We start from the raw sequence: 20,715 nt of genomic DNA, 5'->3' as shown, positions 1-20,715 counted from the left end.
AAGGTATGTAGTTCTATATGTAAGAAGGTAATGTAGCTGAAGATTTACGTTGTCATTTCAACTGATAATTCATTATAAGTAAGCACATTCTAAAAAATCTGGGTTCTCTATTAAGAATTATCTGTGCCAATATGAGTTATTGGACAGTACTAGAAGAGAAAATTAGTTCAGACAACATTTTCTTTCTTTTGTTTGTTTGTCTGCTTATTTAAGGGAGATCTTACTATGGGAAAAAGAACTTCTAGATTCTTGGCAGGGAAAAATAGTTTGGGGGGAATAATTTGAGTAAAAACATTTGTGCCGTGTCTCATGTGCTCACTACTATTGGGAGGCCAAAATGCATATGACAGGATGACCACACATCTAGAAAGTCACAGTATCTGATCATGACAACATGACTGTTTTCACTTAAAAGCAAGGAAAGAGGATATTAAAATGATTAAATTCCATTTTTACCCCATAAAACAGTGCTTTCTAAACTTCATGGAGTAGGATGCAGTCAGCATAGTTGTCCTTGGACCTCAAGTACAAACATTTGACTTAATTGTCCTCCTCTGTGCATGACGCATTATCATTATTGGTCCCTGCATGGGCACTTTATTTGCATTTATCTCTGTTCTCTGCCCCAACTTACCTCTGCTTATAAGCAACCACTCTGTTTAAATAAGCAAACTGTTTCACACATTGTGTTCAAACATGTATTTTTGTTTTTGTTCAGTTCAGTTGCTCAGTCGTGTCCGACTCTTTGCAACCACATGAATCGCAGCACGCCAGGCCTCCCTGTCCATCACCAACTCTGGAGTTCACTTAAACTCATGTCCATTGAGTTGGTAATGCCATCCAGCCATCTCATCCTCCATTGTCCCCTTCTCCTCCTGCCCCCAAACACCTTCTTTAAATTTATGCAAATAGTATTGGGCTGTGTATCTATTCTCGTTCTGACTTTTTCCCACTACCCATGCATTTTAAAAATGCATCCATTTCACTCTGTGTGTATGTTGTTAGTTTCTTCTAGTTTGGGCCTTGAACTCCACATATACCTATCTACCTCCCCAGTATGAATGCCCAGATTGCCTTCAATTCCTTGCTACATAAATATGCTATGACAATGATCACCATAACATGTTCCATTATGGACTTGGAATATAGATCCAGGAATAGAATTGCTGTGTCATAGGTATTCACCCTGGAGAAGGCAATGGCAACCCACTCCAGTACTCTTGCCTGGAAAATCCCATGGGCAGAGGAGCCTGGTGGGCTGCAGTCCACGGGGTCATGAAGAGTCGGACACGACTGAGCGACTTCACTTTCACTTTTCACTTTCATGCATTGAAGAAGGAAATGGCAACCCTCTCCAGTGTTCTTGCCTGGAGAATCCCAGGGACAGGGGAACCCGGTGGGCTGCTGTCTGTGGGGTCGCACAGAGTTGGCCATGACTGAAGCGACTTAGCAGCAGCAGCAGCAGCAGGTATGCACCCATTCTTAAATTAACTAGGTACTGCCTAACTGCCTTCCAAAACGGCAGGACCAGTCTCCATTCCCAAGGATTCCTGCATACTCACGAGTACTTGGCATTATCCAGTTGTTTAATTTCAGTCTAATGGCTGTAAAGTGATACCTCATTGTTAATTTATTTTCCATTTTTATGATTAGTACTGTTGGAACAGCTCATGAGTGTTGACCTTGGTTTTTTGCTGCTATATATTCTACATATTCTCCTGTGTTAAATAAGCAGAAAAACAAAAAAACTGGTTGACTATTTGTGCTTCTATATATTGTCTGTCCATATTGAAACAGGAAGGAAGGGGGCAGGACACAGCCTTTAAAAGAATGACATAGCCCAAGGACACAAAATAAACTGGTTTGAACCAAAGAGCTCCAAGATGGTAGACAAGTGTGTGTTAGTCGCTCAGTCATGTCCAACTCTTTGCAGCCACATAGAGTGTAGCCCACCAGGCTCCTCTGTCCATGGGATTCTCCAGGCAAGAATACTGGAGTGGGTTGCCATTCCCTTCTCCAGGGGATCTTCCTGACCCATGTATTGAACACAGGTCTTCTGCATTGCAGGCAGATTCTTTACTGTCTAAGCCACCCAGGGAAGTCCCGAAACAACACTGGCGCTCCTGCTCCCCTTTCCATTCTTCTGCAGGTGGTTTAGTTGCTATCGTGTCCGACTCCTGCGACCCCATGGACTGTAGCCTGCCAGGCTCCTCTGTCCATGGGATTCTCCAGGCAAGAATTCTGGAATGGGCTGCAAGTACACTTACACTAGACCTTGAGCCTCACTAATACGTTCACTGGGCTTCCTGGTGGCTCAGATGATAAAGAGTCTGCCTGCAACGCAGGAGACCAGGTTCAATCCCTGTATTGGGAAGATCCTCTGGAGAAGGGAATGGCTATCCATTCCAGTATTCTTGCCTAGAGAATTCCATGGACAGAGGAGCCCGGTGGGCTACAGTGATGGGGTTGCCAAGAGTCAGACATGACTGAACGACTAACACTTTCACTTTCATACACTCACTTTAACACAAGCAAGCTAAATGATACACCCATAAGCACCATGACAGTTCCAAGGCTGATCATAAAGGTCAAAAAGTGGGCGGTGACCCAATTTCTGGAAATCCCCACCCCTTCCCCAAAATAGCTGGAATACTACTCTTACTCACAGGCTATGAAATTACCCACCCCTATAAAAACTGACAACCCCCTATACCCTAAGGCCACTCTCACCTTCTGAGATGACCCACACTCTGTTTATGGAGTGGATTTTCTCTAAATAAATCTACTTCTTATCTATCACTTTGTCTTTCACCAAGCTGTGATGAGACATTAAGAACCTGAGCTTCATTAAGTCCTGACACCAGGTGTGATCTCAGTTAAAAGACTGAGTTCAAGTCCCAATCTGAGACACAGTTTTAATATCTCTTCTCCATTTTCCTATTGAGGTTGTTATTTTCTTGTTGTTATTTTATGTAAGTTCCTTAAATATTCTTGACATTACTGCCTTGTTGGACTTGACTGTTTCAGGTATCTTTTACCAGTTTGTCATCTACTTGTTAACTTGGTCTACAGTGTCTGTTAAAAGACACTGAGACATATTAAAATTTTTAAGAGTTTATTTGAGCAAAAATTGATTCCAATCAGTAGCACCAAATAAGAAGTGGTTAGGAAAGCTTCACCGGCATAAGGTTAGGGAGATGCTTTAACAGAAAAAAGGTGAAAGAAAAGTAAGGATATTAGTTATGGCCTGGCTGCAGTATAAAGCCTTGTTAACTACTTGTGATTGGTTGCCTTTCAGTTCAGTTCAGTTCAGTTCAGTCGATCAGTCGTGTCCAACTCTTTGCGACCCCATGAACTGAAGCACACCAGGCCTCCCTGTCCATCACCAATTCCCAGAGTTTACCCAAACCCATGTCCATTGTGTCAGTGATGCCATCCAACCATCTCATCCTCTGTTGTCCCCTTCTCCTCCTGCCTTCAATCTTTCCCAGCATCAGGGTCTTTTCAAATGAGTCAGCTCTTCACATCAGGTGACCAAAATGTTCGAGTTTCAGCTTCAGCATCAGTCCTTCCAATGAACACCCAGGACTGATCTCCTTTAGGATGGACTGGTTGGATCTCCTTGCAGTCCAAGGGACTCTCTAGAGTCTTCTCCAACACCACAGTTCGAAAGCATCAGTTCTTCGGCACTCAGCTTTCTTTATAGTCCAACTCTCACATCCATACATGACCACTGGAAAAACCATAGCCTTGACTAGATGGACCTTTGTTGGCAAAGTAATGTCTCTGCTTTTCAATATGCTGTCTAGGTTGCTCATAACTTTCCTTCCAAGGAGCATGCGTCTTTTAATTTCATGGCTGCAATCACCATCTGCAGTGATTTTGGAGCCCAGAAAAATAAAGTCAGCCACTGTTTCCACTGTTTCCCCATCTATTTGCCATGAAGTGATAGGACCAGATGCCATGATCTTAGTTTTCTGAATGTTGAGCTGTAAGCCAACTTTTTCACTCTCCTGTGTCACTTTCATCAAGAGGCTTTTTAGTTCCTCTTCACTTTCTGCCATAAGGGTGGTGTCATCTGCATATCTGAGGTTATTGATATATCTCCGGGCAGTCTTGATTCCAGCTTGTGCTTCCTCCAGCCCAGGGTTTCTCATGATGTACTCTGCCTTTAGCATTTTAAGTCTGTAACTCTGAGGCATTAATAGGCTTAAATTTTGGTTTGCCTACATAGGTTGTCATGGCATCAGAACCACATGAGTCTAACAGTCTCCTTATTGTTACAGATCCCCAATGGGTCAGTGACCTCCTCAGTGGGTCCTTGGCCTTGAGTTGCCAATACCAATCAAACAAACATGGGGTTCAGTATTGCAAAGCATACACCTCATTCATTGATCAAGAAATGGAGAAGAGAGAGTTCATTCTCTAAATACACCTTCTCCCCTGGGGGAGGGGGAAATGGGTTAGGAGGTAGGGACATCATCAAGGCTCTAGGAAATGGGGGCAGATTTTCAGTGGCAGCTGGGGCACACACAGTCTTCCATGCTTCTTTGCCCACAGCATGAATCATGCCTAGCAAAGCACAAGTCTCCTGCCTGGGTGGAGATTTTAACATAGTAATGAAGCAAAAAGTAACTTTTGCACTCTGCCAGGTTTCATCTACTCCGAAAGATTCCTGTGGTTATGTCAGAGCCAGTCCAGTTTGGTTGACCATTGCACGTTTCTTGAAGCACAGCTGTAAAACATCCTTGACAAATACCAGGTGCTTTGAAATAAGTAAAGAGATAAATCAAGGCAAGCATCCATTAATTCTCGGGGGCAGGTATGGGTACAGTTTAATTAATTTAACATGTCCTTTGTACATCCTCAAGCCTTTATTTTCATGTAATAAATTTCATGAAGTTTTTTACTTACAATTTATGCTTTTGAAATGTTGTCCAAAAGGTAGTTCCCCACCTTTTGGTATAGTTTGGTCTTTTACATGTAGATGCAGTACTTAATTTTTTCTAGTTTATTTTTCTTTTCCCCATTGACTTGAACTGTGTTTACTGTAGATTCCATTTCCAAGTGATGTTGATGTTGCTAGTTCAAGAAGCACTGTATGAATAACAAGATAACTGAACAATGGGAGTGAATAGCTAGCTGAAAGAATGGTGGATAAAGGTGAATTTGAGAGAATGTAAGGACTCACCTGGTGGCTCAGTGGTAAAGAATATGCCACCAATGCAGGAGACATGGGTTCAATCCCTGGCTTGGGAAGATCCCCTGGGGTGGAAAAAGAGTCAGACATGACTTAGTGATTAAACAACAACAAATATATTGTGTTATTAAACATATCAGCCCAGAATGAAGTAAAAATCATGCTTATTAGTAGTTTTTAGATGACAAAATGGGGATGGTTTTAGTATCTTTGAAAATGTACATATAGAAATTACTCCTACACAGCACCAGTTCACAGATACACCTCAGGATTCCCTAAGCTAAATCTCTGAAATACAGAAAGAAACCTCAGTCAGGTGATCCGGAAAGCTTGATCACCCAAAATATCTATCTCTAGGCAGCTACTTAAATAATGTCTGGAAATCTTGCTTTAAAAAATACATTCATTCTTCCTCCAACAATTCATTGCAGGGAAAAAAGCAATGGCTATGTGCATTTTATTGCAAGTAACATAAGCACCAGTGTACTTAACTACCTAGGAAGATAGGTATTACTTGACTTTGAGAAATAACAAGGAAAAGGCAATTTTCAGTTTTACTAACTGGCATATTTGCCCTATGATTGGACAATTCATACTGAAATCAAATCAGTAAGAGAATGAGCTATAAATTGAGAATTTAAATTGAGTCGGGTGAGGTATGAGTAGTGGGGAATTTTTTTTCAAGACTTGTGGATTGGATTGTTCAAATGTCTTTTAACTACATCAGTGAAGGGGGGTAGGAAGGACAATAGGATGGCAAATAATGCTGAGCATAAAATACTGGGAGCTAATGTGATATTCAAGAGGAAATGGCTTACACTAGCGGTTACTCTCGTTCAGTTGTCATCATTTGTGGTGGGGGCAGGGTTGAGAGAGCCGAGCTGCCTTACTACTTTCCTGCTTTGTGTTGCTGTTCAGTCACTAAGTTGTGTCTGACTCTTTGCAGCCCCACGGACTGCAGCACATCAGGCTTCCCTGTTCTACACTAACTCCTGGAGTTTGTTCAAACTCATGTCCATTGAGTCAGTGATGCCAAGCAACCATCTCACCCACTGTCACCCTTATCTTTTCCTGCCCTCAACCTTTCCCAACATCAGGGTCTTTTCCAGTGAGTCAGTTCTTCACATCAGGTGGCCAAAGTATTGGAGTTTCAGCTTCAGTATCAGTCCTTCCAATGAATATTCAGGTTTGATTTCCTTTAGGATCAACTGGTTTGATCTCCTTGCAGTCCATGAGACTCTTAAGAATCTTCTCCAGCAACACAATTCAAAAGCATCAATTCTTCGGTGCTCAGCCTTCTTTATGGTCCAACTCTCACATCCATACATGGCTACTGGAAAAACCAGAGTTTTGACTATATGTGCAGTTGTTGGCAAACTAATGTCTCTGTGTTTTAATACATTGTCTAGGTTTGTATCCAAGGGCCAAGCATCTTTTAATCTTATGGCTGCAATCACCATCCTCAGTGATTTTGGAGCCCAAGAAAGTAAAATCTGTTACTGTTTCCACTGTTTCCCCATCTATTTGTCATGAAGTGTTGGGACCAGATGCCACAATCTTATTTTTTTAATGTTGAGTTGTAAGCCAGCCTTTTCACTCTATTTCACCTTCATTAAGAAGCTCTTAAGTTTCTCTTCACTTTCTGCCATTAGCATGGTATTATATGCATATCTCGGAGAAGGCAATGGCACCCCACTCCAGTACTCTTGCCTGGAAAATCCCATGGGTGGAGGAGCCTGGTGGGCTGCTGTCTATGGGGTCGCACAGAGTCGGACAAGACTGAAGTGACTTAGCAGCAGCAGCATATGCATATCTAAGGTTGTTGATATTTCCACCAGCAATCTTGATTCCAGCTTATGAGTCATCCAGCCTGGCATTTCTCATGATGTACTCTGCATATTCCAGAAAAAACATCTGCCTCTGTTTCATCGACTATGCTAAAGCCTTTGTGTGGATCATAACAAATTGTGAAAAGCTCTTAAAGAGATGGGAATACCAGACCATCTTACCTGTCTCCTGAGAAACCTGTCTGTGGGTCAAGAAGCAGCAGCTAGAACCCTGCATGGAACTACTGACGGGGTTTAAGATTGAGAAAGGAGTACAGCAGGGCTGTCTGCTGCCACCCTGTTTGTTTAACCTATATGCTGAGCATGTCATGAGAAAAGCAGGGCTGGATGAGTTACAATTTGGAATCAAGATAGGTGGGAAAAACGTGAAAAACCTCAGACATGTGGATCACACCACTCTAATGGCAGAAAGCGAAGAGGAGCTAAAGAGCCTCTTGATGAGGGTGAAGGGGGAGAGTGAAAGAGCCAGCCTAAAACTAAATATTAAAAAAACTAAAATCATGGTGTCTGGCCCCATTACTTCATGGCAAATAGAGGGGAAAGGGTGAAAGTTGTGACAGGTTTCCTCTTCTTGGGCTCTAAAAATTACTGTGGATGCTGCATTCATGAAATCAGAGGCGATTGCTTCTTGGCAGGAAAGCTATGACAAACCTAGACAGTGCATTGAAAAGCAGAGACGTAATGTCTCTGCCAATAAAGGTTTGTGTAGTCAAGGCTTATTTATGGTCTTCCCAGGGGTCATGTACGGTTGTGAGAGCTGGGCGCTCAAGAAGACAGAACACCGAAGAATTGATGCCTTCAAACTGTGGTGCTGGAGAAGACTTCTGAAAGTCCCTTGGACAGCAAGGAGATCAAATCAGTCAATCTTAAGTGAAATCAACCCTGGATATTCCTTGGAAGGACTGATGATGAAGCTGAAGCTCCAGTATTTTGGTCATCCAATGAGAACAGCTGACTCATTGGAAAAGTCCCTGATGCTGGGAAAGATTGAGGACAGAAGGAGAAGAGGGCATCAGAGGCGGAGATGGCTGGATGGCATCACCTATGCAATGGAGATGAACTTGGGCAAACTTTGGGAGATGGTGAGGGACAGGGAGGCCTGGTATGCTGCAGTCCATGGGATCACACAGAGTCAGACACGACTGGGTGACTGAACAACTACTCTGCATATAGGCACTTCCCAGGTGGCACTAATAATAAAGAACCCACCTGCCAATGTAGGAAACTTAAGAGATGCAGGTTCAATCCCTGGATGAGAACGATCCCCTGGAGGAGGGCATGGGAACCCACTCCAATATTCTTGCCTGGAGAGTCCCCATGGACAGTGGAGCTGGCAGGCTACAGTTAATAGGGTTGCAAAGAGTTGGACATGAGTGAAGTGACTTAGCACCCATGCACACTGCATATAAGTTAAATAAGCAAGGTGACAATATAGAGCCTAATGAACTCCTTTCTCAATTTTGAACCAGTCTGTTGTTCCATATCTGGTTCTAACTGTTGCCTCCTGGACTGTATACAGGTTTCTTAGGAGGCAGGTAACATGGTCTGGTATTTCCAACTCTTTCATAATTTTCCAGTTTGTTGTAATCCACACACTCAAAGGGTTTAGCATAATGAATGAAACAGATAGATGCTTTTCTGGAAATCCCTTGCTTTTTCTATGATCCAGCAGATGTTGGCAATTTGATCTCTGGTTCGTCTGCCTTTTCTAAATCCAGCTTGTACATCTGGAAGTTCTCAGTTCAGGTACTGCAGAAGCCTAGTTTGAAGGATTTTAAGTATTACCTTGCTGCTGCTTCTAAGTTGCTTCAGTTGTGTCCGACTCTGTGTGACCGCATAGATGGCAGCCTACCAGGCTCCCCTGTCCCTGGGATTCTCCAGGCAAGAACACTGGAGTGGGTTGCCATTTCTTGCTAGCATGTGAACTAAGTGCAACTGTGTGGTAGTCTGAACATTCTTCAGCATTGTCCTTCTTTGGGATTGGAATGAAAATTGACCTTTTCCAGTCCTATGGCCACTGCTAAGTTTTCCAAATTTGCTGGCATATTGAGTGCAGCACTTTAATGGCATCATCTTTTAGGATTTGCAATAGCTCAGTTGGAATTCCATCACCTCCAGTAGCTTTTTTCATAGTAATGCTTCCTTGACTTCACATTCCAGGATGTCTGGCTCTAGGTGAGTGACCACACTATCGTGGTTGTTTGGGTCATTAAGACCTTTTTTTTGTATAGTTCTTCTGTGTATTCTTGCCACTTCTTAATCTCTTCTGCTTCTCTCAGGTCCTTGCCATTTCTGTCCTTCACTGTGCCCATTCTTGCATGAGATGTTCCCTTGGTATCTCAAATTTTCTTGAAGAAATCTCTAAAAGAATTCCTTAGAAGAAATGGAGTAGCCTTCATAGTGTACAAAAGAATCCAAAAATGCAGTACTTGGGTGCAATCTCAAAAATTACAGAATGATCTTGGTTCATTTCCATGGTAAATCATTCAACATTGCAGTAGTCCAAGTCTATGCCCCAACCTCTGATGCCAAAAAACCTGAACGGTTTTATGAAGACCGACAAGACCTTCTAGAACTAACACCAAAAAACGATGTCCTTTTCATCATAGAGGATTGGGATGCAAAAGTAGGAAGTCAAGAGATACCTGGCGTAACAGGCAAGTGTGGCCTTGGAGTACAAAATGAAGCAATGCAAAGGCTAACAGAGTTTTGTCAAGAGAATACACTGGTCACAGCATACACCCTCTTCCAACAATACAAGAGATGACTCCACACATGGGCATAACCAGATGGTCAATACCAAAATCAGATTGATTATATTCTCTTCAGCTGAAGATAGAGAAGTTCTATACAGTCAGCAAAAACAAGGCCTGGAGCTGACTGTGGGTCAGATTATCAGCTCCTTATTGCAAAATTCAGGCTTAAACTGAAGAAAGTAGAGAAAACCACTAGGTCATTCAGGTACGACCTAAATCAACTCCCTTACAGTTATACAGTGGAAGTGACAGATTCAAGGGATTAGATCTGATAGACATACTACGTGAAGAACTATGGATGGAGATTGGTAACACAGTACAGGAGGCAGTGACCAAAATCTTCTCCGAGAAAAACAAACGGCAGAAGGCAACAACGTGGTTGTCAGAAGAAGCCTTACAAATAGCTGAGAAAAGAAGAGAAGTGAGAAGCAAAGGAGAAAAGGAAAGTATACCCAACGGAATGCAGAGTTCCAGAGAATAGGAAGGCAAGATAAGGAAGCCTTCTTAAGTGAACAACGCAAAGAAATAGAGGAAAATAATAGACTGGGAAAGACCAGATCTCCTCCTTTGAGGGTCCTCCAGGTCGCTGTACTCTCGTCTCACTTCTCTGCTCCTGGACCAAAGAGACGTCCTCACATTACTACCTTCATTTTGACTCTTCTGCACAGCGCCTTTAAAAAAAAAAAAACAAAAAAAACCAAAAACCCCTCCTTTCGCCTCTCTTCCCCCAATTGTGGAAGAGAGGCAGGACTTCCTGTTCTTTTCAGAGCGACTGCCGGAAGTGAATGCGCGCAAATCGGCTTTGCCAAGTCTGGAGAGTTTAGGCTGTCTGTGCTAGTTGCTGTTTTTGGGCACGAAAAATGCCAGGTCTGGCGGCCGCAAGCCCTGCCCCATCTGAGTCGCAGGAGAAGAAGCCGCTGAAGCCCTGCTGCGCCTGCCCGGAGACCAAGAAGGCGCGCGATGCGTGGTTAGTGCGCAGTCCGGGAGGGGGCGGCCGGAGGCTCCGCGTCTAGCGCTCAGGCCTTCTGCCCTGCCTGGGGCTGGTGTTGGTCCTCGCTTAGGCGTGTGGTGCTCTTGAAGGCTGTAGAGTCCAATAGGCTTCGCAGTTGGCTGGCTGTAGACTGAGCTCTTAGCTCACCCTTGGGAAACAGATGAAGGGATTGGAAAGAGGTCAGATTGACTCGAGTTTGTTTCGTCCACTCATTCCTTCCTACAAAGGGTTTCTGAACGTGGAAATGTTATGGGTCAAACACTGCCTTAGGTTCAAAAACGTAGAAATGGGTAAAGCTGCCGCTCTTAAAGTTAATGGAGCATTAAAGTTAATGATTGCTGTGCGAGGTTTGGCAGTATCAAAGAGTACAATTTCTGGTGATTTCTCCCAAAATTTAGACATAGTTAAGACACAGGGTACATTTCTTAACACTACAGAAAACTCCCTTATGCCCCCACCTCTTCTAGCTAGATGATTTAAAAATCAACCAGGCTATGATATAAATGACATTACAGTATTCAGAATAGTACAACTAGATTACCATCAACTCGCATTCTTGTTTTCATTGTATACAGCCTCTATTGTGGAACAAATATCTGAAGGAATCTTCAGATAATGTGAGTGTTACACCTCTCCCTCCAGTCCCTTTTTGTCCTCACACAGAAAGTAAAGACATTTACACTTAAGTATTTTGCAAGTAATACTGTGAAGGGAGAATTGAAGACTACAGTGGGATACTGTGCTTCCACAGTTAAAAACAGTAGGTGCTTATCGAACCTTCAGATAGTATTACATCATGATTAAGAGCCTGGGATCCAGTTTCAGTTTGAGTCCTGGTTCACCAACCAGCTTTGTGACCTTGAGCAAATTAACATCTCTGTCTCATATCTGTAAAATGGGCCTAAGGTTTCTGCCCTCACGATTACTGTGCTATAAGTCATATTTGGTGCCTAGCACAGTATTTTCAGTATTTAATAAATGATCAGGGTGAGCTAGCTATTATTTTCATAAGGAGCTTGGTATCCCATGCAGACAGCCATTAAAGCTAGTGAAAGATAGGTTGTATTTAGAAGGAAGGAGAACCTACCTTTTTAAAAGATAACTTCTGTAACAGTTACCTCTGACCCCTATGGTGGCTCCCCAGATATCTAGAGTCAGGAGTCAGTTTTTTCATATAATTGATTTTTTTCGTGGTCCTAGTCTTTGTAATTTTACAAGTGAAAAGTTCTTTGATCATCATGAGTGGGGCTCCTCAGGCCGCCCTTGGCAGCCAGATGTCTTTTGCTGTTTGTGTTGTGTGTCTTGTGGCTAGAAGTAAATTTATTTAGAGGTATTTGAATGTAGAGCAGAATCAAAAATGTAATTCCTCTGTGATAGGCAAAAAATTAAGCTCTTCTTTCTGTACATTTAATGTTAACTTTTTTCTCAGTTTATTTCATTACAGAGCAGTATTATTCCTTGGATATTGTCTAGGGTCAATATTTAATATGCATAATTATTTCTTCTAATCAGATTCCTCTACCCCCAAAAACTAGTTATCTGTGGAACATTTTCATGGGCAAGGGAGTATCACAAGAGCCAGTAAAAACAAATTTGGTATAAAACCATTTGGTGTAATACCGTTTTTAAAATTCCAGCTGTATTCTGTCAGATCCGTGTTCTGCCTCACTCCTTATCACTTAGCTCACTTACCGCTAATGTGCTTAATGCCTACTTTATTAACAAGTGCATTTTGATTTATAGCATAATTGAGAAAGGAGAAGAGCAATGTGGACACCTAATTGAAGCCCACAAGGAGTGCATGAGAGCCCTGGGATTTAAGATATGAAATGGTGAGCATGGTACTTTCTTATTTGGAAGGTAATACATAGGCTGATTGCTTCAAATTTGTGTATTGCTTTACAGGTTTAGCAATCATTTGGCAGCATTCTTAGGGCTTCATCATAGTTCAGTCGATAAAGAATCTGCCTGCAATGCAGGAGACCGGGGTTCAATTCCTGGGTCAGGAAGCTCCTCTGGAGAAGGAAATGGCAACCCACTCTAGTATTCTCACCTGGAGAATCCTATGGACAGAGGAGCCTGGCGGGCTACAGTCCATGAGATCACAAGAGTCAGACACGGCTTAGCAACTAAACCACCACCTGTCTGAAAGGTAGCTCACCTGGTTAATCTAACATGCCTAAGTATAACTAGAAAAATAGCTTTTCAGTTTCTAGTGTACAGAGTAAATGATGCTAATAAATTGAGAAATATGGGACTTCCCAGGTGGTCCGGTGGTTAAGACTCCCAGCTTCCACCGCAGGGTCCCTGGGCTCTATCTCTAGTTGGTCAGGATCTTGCATGCTGCATGTTGCCACCAGAAAAAAGAAGTTGAGAGGTGTTTTGTGGATTTGGGAAGGGGAGAATTAAGCTTTCAAGTAAGGGCTTGGCAAAAGCTTTTAGAATTATGTTATGGATAGGAGAATCATGGCTTAGGAAGTTCAGAATATCCAGACAAAAAATTCAGTTGTCTGATTAAAAGGGAAATATTCTGTTTTTTTGTTTCTAATCTTGTGAGTTTTTAGGAAGAGCTTTTTTTAAAAAATTAATTTATATATTATAGTTAGAGGCTGATTACTTTACAATATTGTTGTGGTTTTTGCCATTCATTGACATGAATCAGCCATGGGTGTACATGTGTCCCCCTGTCCTGAACCACCCCCTCTTCCCTCCCCATCTCATCCCTCTGGGTTATCCTAGCGCACCGGCTTTCAGTGCCCTGTTTCAGGCATCAAACTTGGACTGGTCATCTGCTTCACATATGGTAATATACATGTTTCAATGCTATTCTCTCAAGTCATCCCACCCTCGCCTTCTCCCACAGAGTCCAAAAGTCTGTTCTTTATATCTGTGTCTCTTTTGCTGTCTCACAGGGCCATCGTTTCCATCTTTCTAAAGTCCATATGTATGCGTTAACTTACTGTATTGGGGTTTTTCTTTCTGACTTAGGAAGAGCTTTTAAATACGGAGTAGGCAGCACATGGAAGCATTGCTTTCTGCAAAACAGAAATGGAATTGTCACTGTTTCTGTTGTACCATGCTTTATTCTAATAAAAGTAGAACCTCGGTTTCTGGTGTTTTGGGCTGTGCTGGGTCTTTGTTGCTGCATGGGCTTTTCTCTAGTTGCAGAGGCGAGGGGCGCTCTCTAGTTGGGGTATGCCGACTTCTTATTGCGGAGGCTTCCCTTGTTGCGGAGCACAGGCTCTAGGGCTCTCGGGCTTCACGTGGTCTCGGCAGTTGTGCCTGGCAGGCTCTAGAGCACTGGTTCAGTAGTCGTGGTGCACGGGCAGATTTGCTACGCGGCCTGTGGGATCTTCCCAGATCAGGATCGAACCCACGTCTCTTGCGTTGGCAGGTGGATTCTTTACCACTGAGCCACCTGGGGAAGCCCCTCTGGACATACCAAGTGTTCAATAGAAGATTCTTGATTAAATGAATGAATAAATGAGGAAACTAAGGCCCATATGTATGAAGTGACTACCTCTAGGCAGGGTCAGACCTGTAACCTCTGTCTCTAGACAGATGCCCTCTGCTTGGTGCCCTTACTCCCCCATAAGATCCACACCATACCACCATTTTAATAATAGCCGAGAGATAAAGCCAAAGCTACATACCAGTATAAAAGTAATAGAAAGCCTGGCTTCTTTCCCTTTCACCTGTTTCCTGCCTTTTTGAAATTTTACATGTGACCAGCCTTCCTCTTTGAGCTGTGAAAAAGGGGGGATAAGGAACCAGCTGATAAGAAGTATCACTATGAGGTGGAAAACAGTCTAGACTGAAAGTCCTGAGGCTTAACTTTGGTTCTCCTCTTCTCTAGCTTAGAGTGTGTTTTACTTGAACTAAATATATGTTCATTAAGATACTAATCTAACATATCTGAGTTTTACTTTTTTGTTTATAAAAAGAGATCCATAATATATTTTGTGATTTTTATGTATGGTATTATGAAGCTGTGTATACAAGATATACTTAAGTGACTTTTAAAAAATCTCATGGTGAATCATTTTGTAAAATAAGTAAATATGGTTGTGGGGAGCTTAAAAAGTATAACTATTTTTTAAAAGTATAACTTGATTACTTCAAAGACATGGAATCTCAACATTTGTACATGATTTCCTTGTCCCTTTCTTTCTAGTCAGTTGTGTAAGCTGTTGCTTAGGGTTAAGCCTGCCTTGATAAAAAGGATGATTTTTTTTTTTAATGCTAATTTTAGGAGCGTCAGAAGTTTTGCTTGGACTTCATGTGGATCTCAAAGGTGATACAGTTATTGCTATAAGTAGCATATATTCACGAGGACCAGAAGATATCATGGTTTTCTTTGTTATTGGGATGGAGAATGAGAGTGATTACTATGGCTTCATTTGTATATAAAAGAAAATGCAAGAGCTTTGGGCTTAGAAAACAGTTGAACCAGTTGTGTGGTATTGAGCAAGTCCTTAAATTTCTGAGCCTTAGTTTTCTCATGTGTAAAGGAGAGAGAACAGTACATGACCAAACTACTTCCTAGTCATCGTGATGATTAAATGATATGTGTATGAATAGGCTTTGTAAACTGTCAAAGAGAAACCAGATAGCCATATCTTGAAACTGTGGATAGCAGACATTCTGTTGAGGTCTGCTTAATATATGTCATGATTAGGTATTTTTGAATCCTGGTTATGAAAAGAATCTGAATCCACGTAGGGCCTTTCTTAGGATTGAGAATATGTTTTTTATTTTCAGCATAATGCTACTTTTGGAAAAGGAACAAGTGTTTGAATCTACTTTGGTCCCAGGTGCCCTATTTCCCTATCCCCCATGGAGAAATGGAGGGACCATGAAGTCAAAAAAAAAAAAAAAAAAAAAAGACTTGCTCAAGTTAGGAGTAGATAGGCGGTGGGATTAAAACTGGAATCTTGATCTTGTTTTGTTTTGCCTGGTCTGGGTCTTTGCTGTGTGCGGGCTTCCTCCAGTTGCTCAGAGCAGGGGCGCCTCCTCTTGGCAGTGCCCAGGCTTCTCATTGTGACGGCTTCTTTTGTGAAGCACAGCGCAGTAGTTGCGGCTTTAGGGCTCTAGAGCATGGGCTCAGTAGTTGTGGAGTATGGGCTTAGTTGCCCCAAGGCATGTGGGATCTTCCTGGACCAGGGATCAGATCTGTGTCCCCTGCATGGGCAGGCAGATTCTTTACCACTAGACCACCAGGGAAGTCCAAATCTAGGTCTTTTTTCACTCTCCAGATTGCGAGCGCTTTATACTTCACTCCTTGCACTTAATGAGATTTTACTGACAACGTATTCATTTTTAGGTTTACCTAAAACTTTATTTTGAATGCTAGTTACAAAGACCTTTTGTTGAAATACAGAGGTGGATATAACCCAGCAACCAGGTCAGTAACTGGGTAAAATTCAATACTACTATCTGCGCTCTTATAAGATAAACTCAACTAAATTGTTGTCTCTTACACCATTAGACCACATTTTTCTGAGGATAGCTTCAAAGGAAAAATATTTTGCAATCTCAGATCTTCCCAGTAATGATCATGAAAGTTCCTTAATTCAAAAACCTTAGTAGCTTTTATTTTCTAAATAAGATCTTAATTGTACCTTGAATCCAGAATATTGGACTTAATATGAAAGTAAGTACATTCAACCAGAAGTGTACCTTATAATCATCTGAGGAATGTTTTCCAAAATTCACACGCTTGAGCCCTGATCTGCACCTGTTAACTGAAGCTCCTAGATAATTTTCAGGTGTTCCTCTCTACGAACCATTGGCTTAAGCTGAAGAAGTAGCTGCTGCTGCTGCTGCTGCTAATTTGCTTCAGTCGTGTCTGACTCTGTGCGACCCCATAGACGGCAGCCCACCAGGCTTCCCCGTCTCTGGGATTCTCCAGGCAAGAACACTGGAGTGGGTTGCCATTTCCTTCTCCAGTGCATGAAAGTGAAAAGTGAAAGTGAAGTCGCTCAGTCGTGTCCGACTCTAGCGACCCCGTGGACTGCAGCCCACCAGGCTCCTCCGTCCATGGGATTTTCTAGACAAAAGTACTGGAGTGGGGTGCCACTGCCTTCTCCAGAAGAAGTAGTAGGGATAATACTAAATATAAATTGTCTAAAGATTTAATAGCAGCAAAAACAGAGACTTGAAAACTACTCCTAAGAAAAAATAGGGTGTGATTGTGGTTTTTCTAGACATTTACAACTCCTTTTTTTTTTTTTTGGCTGCGCTAGGGCTTCGTTGCTGTGTGAGGAATGTCTCTAGTTGCAGCGTGCAGGGGCTACTCACTAGTTGGGGCACACAGGCTTCTCATTGCGGTGGCTTCTCTGGAGTACAGGCTCCGGGCACACAGGTTTCGGTAGCTACAGCACACAGGCTTTAGCGTGCCAGCTCAGTAGTTTTGGTGCACGGGCTTAGTTGCCCCATGGCATGTGGAATCTTCCCACACCAGGGACCCAACCCGTGTCCTCTACACTTGCCAGGTGGATCCCTATCCACTGGGCCACCAGGGAAGTCCATGACTGCTGCTTTTCCTGAAAGAGAAACTAGAGGAACCTAAAACCTGCTTAGAAATGGCGGCTGGTATCTTTCTGCCTTTAAGACCCAGGAGGCACCTGGAGAACGCAGTTTGGGGGCTAAAATCTTTGAAATAAATTAAAGGACCAGCACTGAGTGATGGTGATACTCAGTATTTAAAGTTTGATTGAACTTAATATTTGGTTAAAATATGTTTAAAATATGGCTGATTTCACACACACAAAACAAACTCAGAGACAACTGATGATGTCTGAAAATATCCTGAGAGTCAAGAAAAAGGGTCATTTTTGCTGTTTGAACATTTATTCATTCAACAGATATCTATCTTCTGTCAAGGACTTTATACCCAGAGGCTTTCAGTGGGTAGCCCCCCTGATGATGAGTAGCTGATAACAAAAGAGGTAGCAATGCTATACAGACTGCCATCTCTTGAAATGAGAGTGACTTCATTTTTGCATATGTTTACATGTATTCTTCTTCTGAGCCTTTTAGAAAAGAGAGAATTTATATATTTATATTGTTGATAAGGCTTATCTTTTCTAAACCAAATGCAGGAATAGCTAGGTGAGGGAAGCATTGAATTAGACTTGAGACCCATCGGCCAGTCCAAATTGCTTAGCTAACTTGTTAGCATTGTTTCTGTCTTCTGGGATAGGAGTCGGGGTGGGTACGAGCTTTTTGGAGAGACACCTGCTATGACCAGCTATGACTATCCTCTGGTGCTCTCCCTTTTTGATCTTCCAGATTCATTTCAGAAGTGTTACCCTTACTTTGCCCTTGGGTTTGAGTGAGTAACTTTCCACAGGAAATGCCTTGTATACAGAGCTGACCTGCCTTCCACTTCGTGGATCTTTGCCAAACATACTTGAGTCAGCAAGGAGGGGGTTGCAAGTTTCTTCGCTTGAATATCTATAAAAATAAACCTCTTTGGGGAAGATGTTTTTGAGAAAATAAATGAACGTATAGTTTTTACTTCAACAAAGACTTTAAAGATTAAACCTTGTAATGAATTAAACAGTTTCTGTGATGTTTTTATATTTAAAGTTAAGCAAAACTAAAATTTTAAAAGTGTGGATCTTTTATTTTGTGGCTGGTTTAGAATAATTGTGGCAGTTAGTTAATAGTCCTTGGCTGAAGCATCTATTTCTAGCATCTTAATTCCTGACTCCATAGGTCTGGCATGATGTTTGAAATTTTAAACTTTCTAAAATACATTTTTTTTCTGCAGGTGGTCTGCTCTGGGAGTGAATAGTTCCTGAAGAATGAAGAAGATTCAGTAACTTTGGGAGTTCCAAAATAAAAAATTATTTATAATTTATTTTTAAAAATCCCTGGTTAAAGTCTTCAGGTGTGTTTCTTTTTGTATTCCTCACATCCTCAAGTGGTATTTATTTTTCTTAAGGAATATCTGTGGGTTTCTCATTTGTGGATTCAAACAACATTGGATCAAAAATATTGGGGGGTGGGGGCGAGGGAATTCCAGAAAGTTCCAAAAAATAAAACTTGAGTTTGTCATTTTTTTCAACTATTTACATAGTATTTACAACTATTTACATTGTATTTACAACTATTTGTGCAACATTTGCATTTTATTAGGTATTACAAATAATCTAGAGAGGTATATAGGAGGATGTGCTCAAGTTATATAGAAATACTACATCATTTTGTATAAGGGACTTGAGCAAACACAGGTTCTGGTATCCACAGGAGGGTCCTGGAACCGATTGCCCCAGATCCTGAGGGACCGACTATAGTATAAACAAATCTTATAACAAATTTCTTATGTTCTTGTTGTCATGCTGGGAACTCTGGATATTTTTTGTCAAGAAAAAGCAGATACTGATCTTATCTAATGAAATCACAAAGATTAGTTACATAGAAGTATTCAATTTATAATGGATCTGATAGTCAAACCATCTCATTCAAGGTTTTGTTTTTTATTTTTAACTTTCTTAAAGGTAAGAATTGGACAAATCTTCAGTCTTAATATTTTAAGTCATTATTGTTCTTTAGTAATTCTCTCTTTTATGAAAGTAACTTGTTTCGATTTTGGACCACATCAGGGTGCGTTGGCTTGAAAGATCTCAACTGTTTTTTACATTTTAGAATAGACTAGGATTAGAAGTTTAATGCCTAGGGGCCAAACAGGTATCTCTTATTAATTAGAAGCTGGCCCAGATCAGAGGCTGGATTTTTACAAATAAGTCACTAATGAAATAGTCCTACACTGTAGTGATACCGAATATATGTTCTATTCACTATGTTCTATAGTTCTAACGTATAGAACATAGTGAATAGGACATAAAGTATGGATCACTATAGCAGCCTTGTGGTCCTATTAGCTGCTTTTGAGCAAATGAGGCAGTTGGTCATATTCTGTCTTTGAATTTTAAATCTTAACAACAAAAGATACTGTGAAAACTAATGAGAATATGTAGGGTTCATGTGTCATATGATTGGAAGGTTGCTTCTTAAAAAGGAGCTGAACTAAATTGTTCCTAAGATCCTTTCCTAGTTAAGAGATGGCTCTGGGGCTTCCCTGGCGGTCCAGTGGCTAAGACCCCGCACTTCCAATGCAGGGGGTGCAGGTTCAGTCTCTGGTGGGGTAACCAGAATCCCACATGGTGTACAGCTGGGGGAGGAAAAAAGTGTAGCTTTGAAGTGTGCCAGGCTTAAGTTCAACAGATGGCTACATGACCTCAAACAAGTCAGCCTCTTTGGGTTTGTTTTTCTCATCTGAAAGGAAAAATTGGGGATAGTAGTAATACAAGATTGAGCACTCATTAAAGTGGAGGTATAGAAAGCATTTGGCACAGTATCTAGCATTTAATGTTACTGACATTCTCTGTATTCATATTTTTACTTTAGTATTTGCTTGGATATAGAGTTTTATTTAAGTGGACATTGTGTAGATTTCAGAGCATTCTAGGGTGAGGAATAGAATCTTGGACTCCTAAGGGAGATGATGTGAATCAACTTCCCCCCAGTATAGATAGCTGGCAGATGGTTATCCACATTCTGCTTGAATATGTCCTGGAACTACAAAAAGAAAAGAAAATTCCTAACCTTATCTCCCAATGTTAATTTTTGCTGTTCCAATTTTTTCTTACGCTTTTAAAATATTTTTTTTTAAACAAAAAATGTAGGTCATTTTTCTGTGCTACTTTTCTTTTTTTGACTGTGCCAGTTCTTGTTGCAGCACACAGGATCTAGTTCGCTGACGAGAGATCAAACCCTTGTCCCCTGCGTTGGAAGCATAGAGTCGTCACCACTGGACCACCGGGAAGGTCCTTATGCTACATATTTTTAATGCAATCATAGTATTAACTTTTCTCAATATATTTTATCACCTGTGAGTATAGTTCTACAATA

At 41.5% G+C, this 20,715-nt stretch overlaps 1 protein-coding gene across 1 annotated transcript; it reads left to right on the top strand.

Annotated features, from left to right (window-relative positions):
* Nucleotides 1–10,599: 10,599 nt before the first annotated feature.
* Nucleotides 10,600–18,700, top strand: COX17 (cytochrome c oxidase copper chaperone COX17). Its single transcript, XM_068983911.1, has 3 exons — nucleotides 10,600–10,770; nucleotides 12,538–12,626; nucleotides 18,572–18,700. The coding sequence occupies exons 1-2, from the start codon at nucleotides 10,664–10,666 to the stop codon at nucleotides 12,620–12,622; spliced, it is 192 nt and encodes a 63-aa protein (XP_068840012.1). The 5' UTR covers nucleotides 10,600–10,663; the 3' UTR covers nucleotides 12,623–12,626; nucleotides 18,572–18,700.
* The last annotated feature ends 2,015 nt before the right edge of the window (nucleotides 18,701–20,715 follow it).

This window comes from Capricornis sumatraensis, chromosome 1 (assembly GCF_032405125.1).
Source record: "Capricornis sumatraensis isolate serow.1 chromosome 1, serow.2, whole genome shotgun sequence".
Taxonomy (NCBI): domain Eukaryota; kingdom Metazoa; phylum Chordata; class Mammalia; order Artiodactyla; family Bovidae; genus Capricornis; species Capricornis sumatraensis.
Note: the sequence above shows the minus strand (reverse complement) of the source record. Positions and strands in the feature narration are given on the sequence as shown.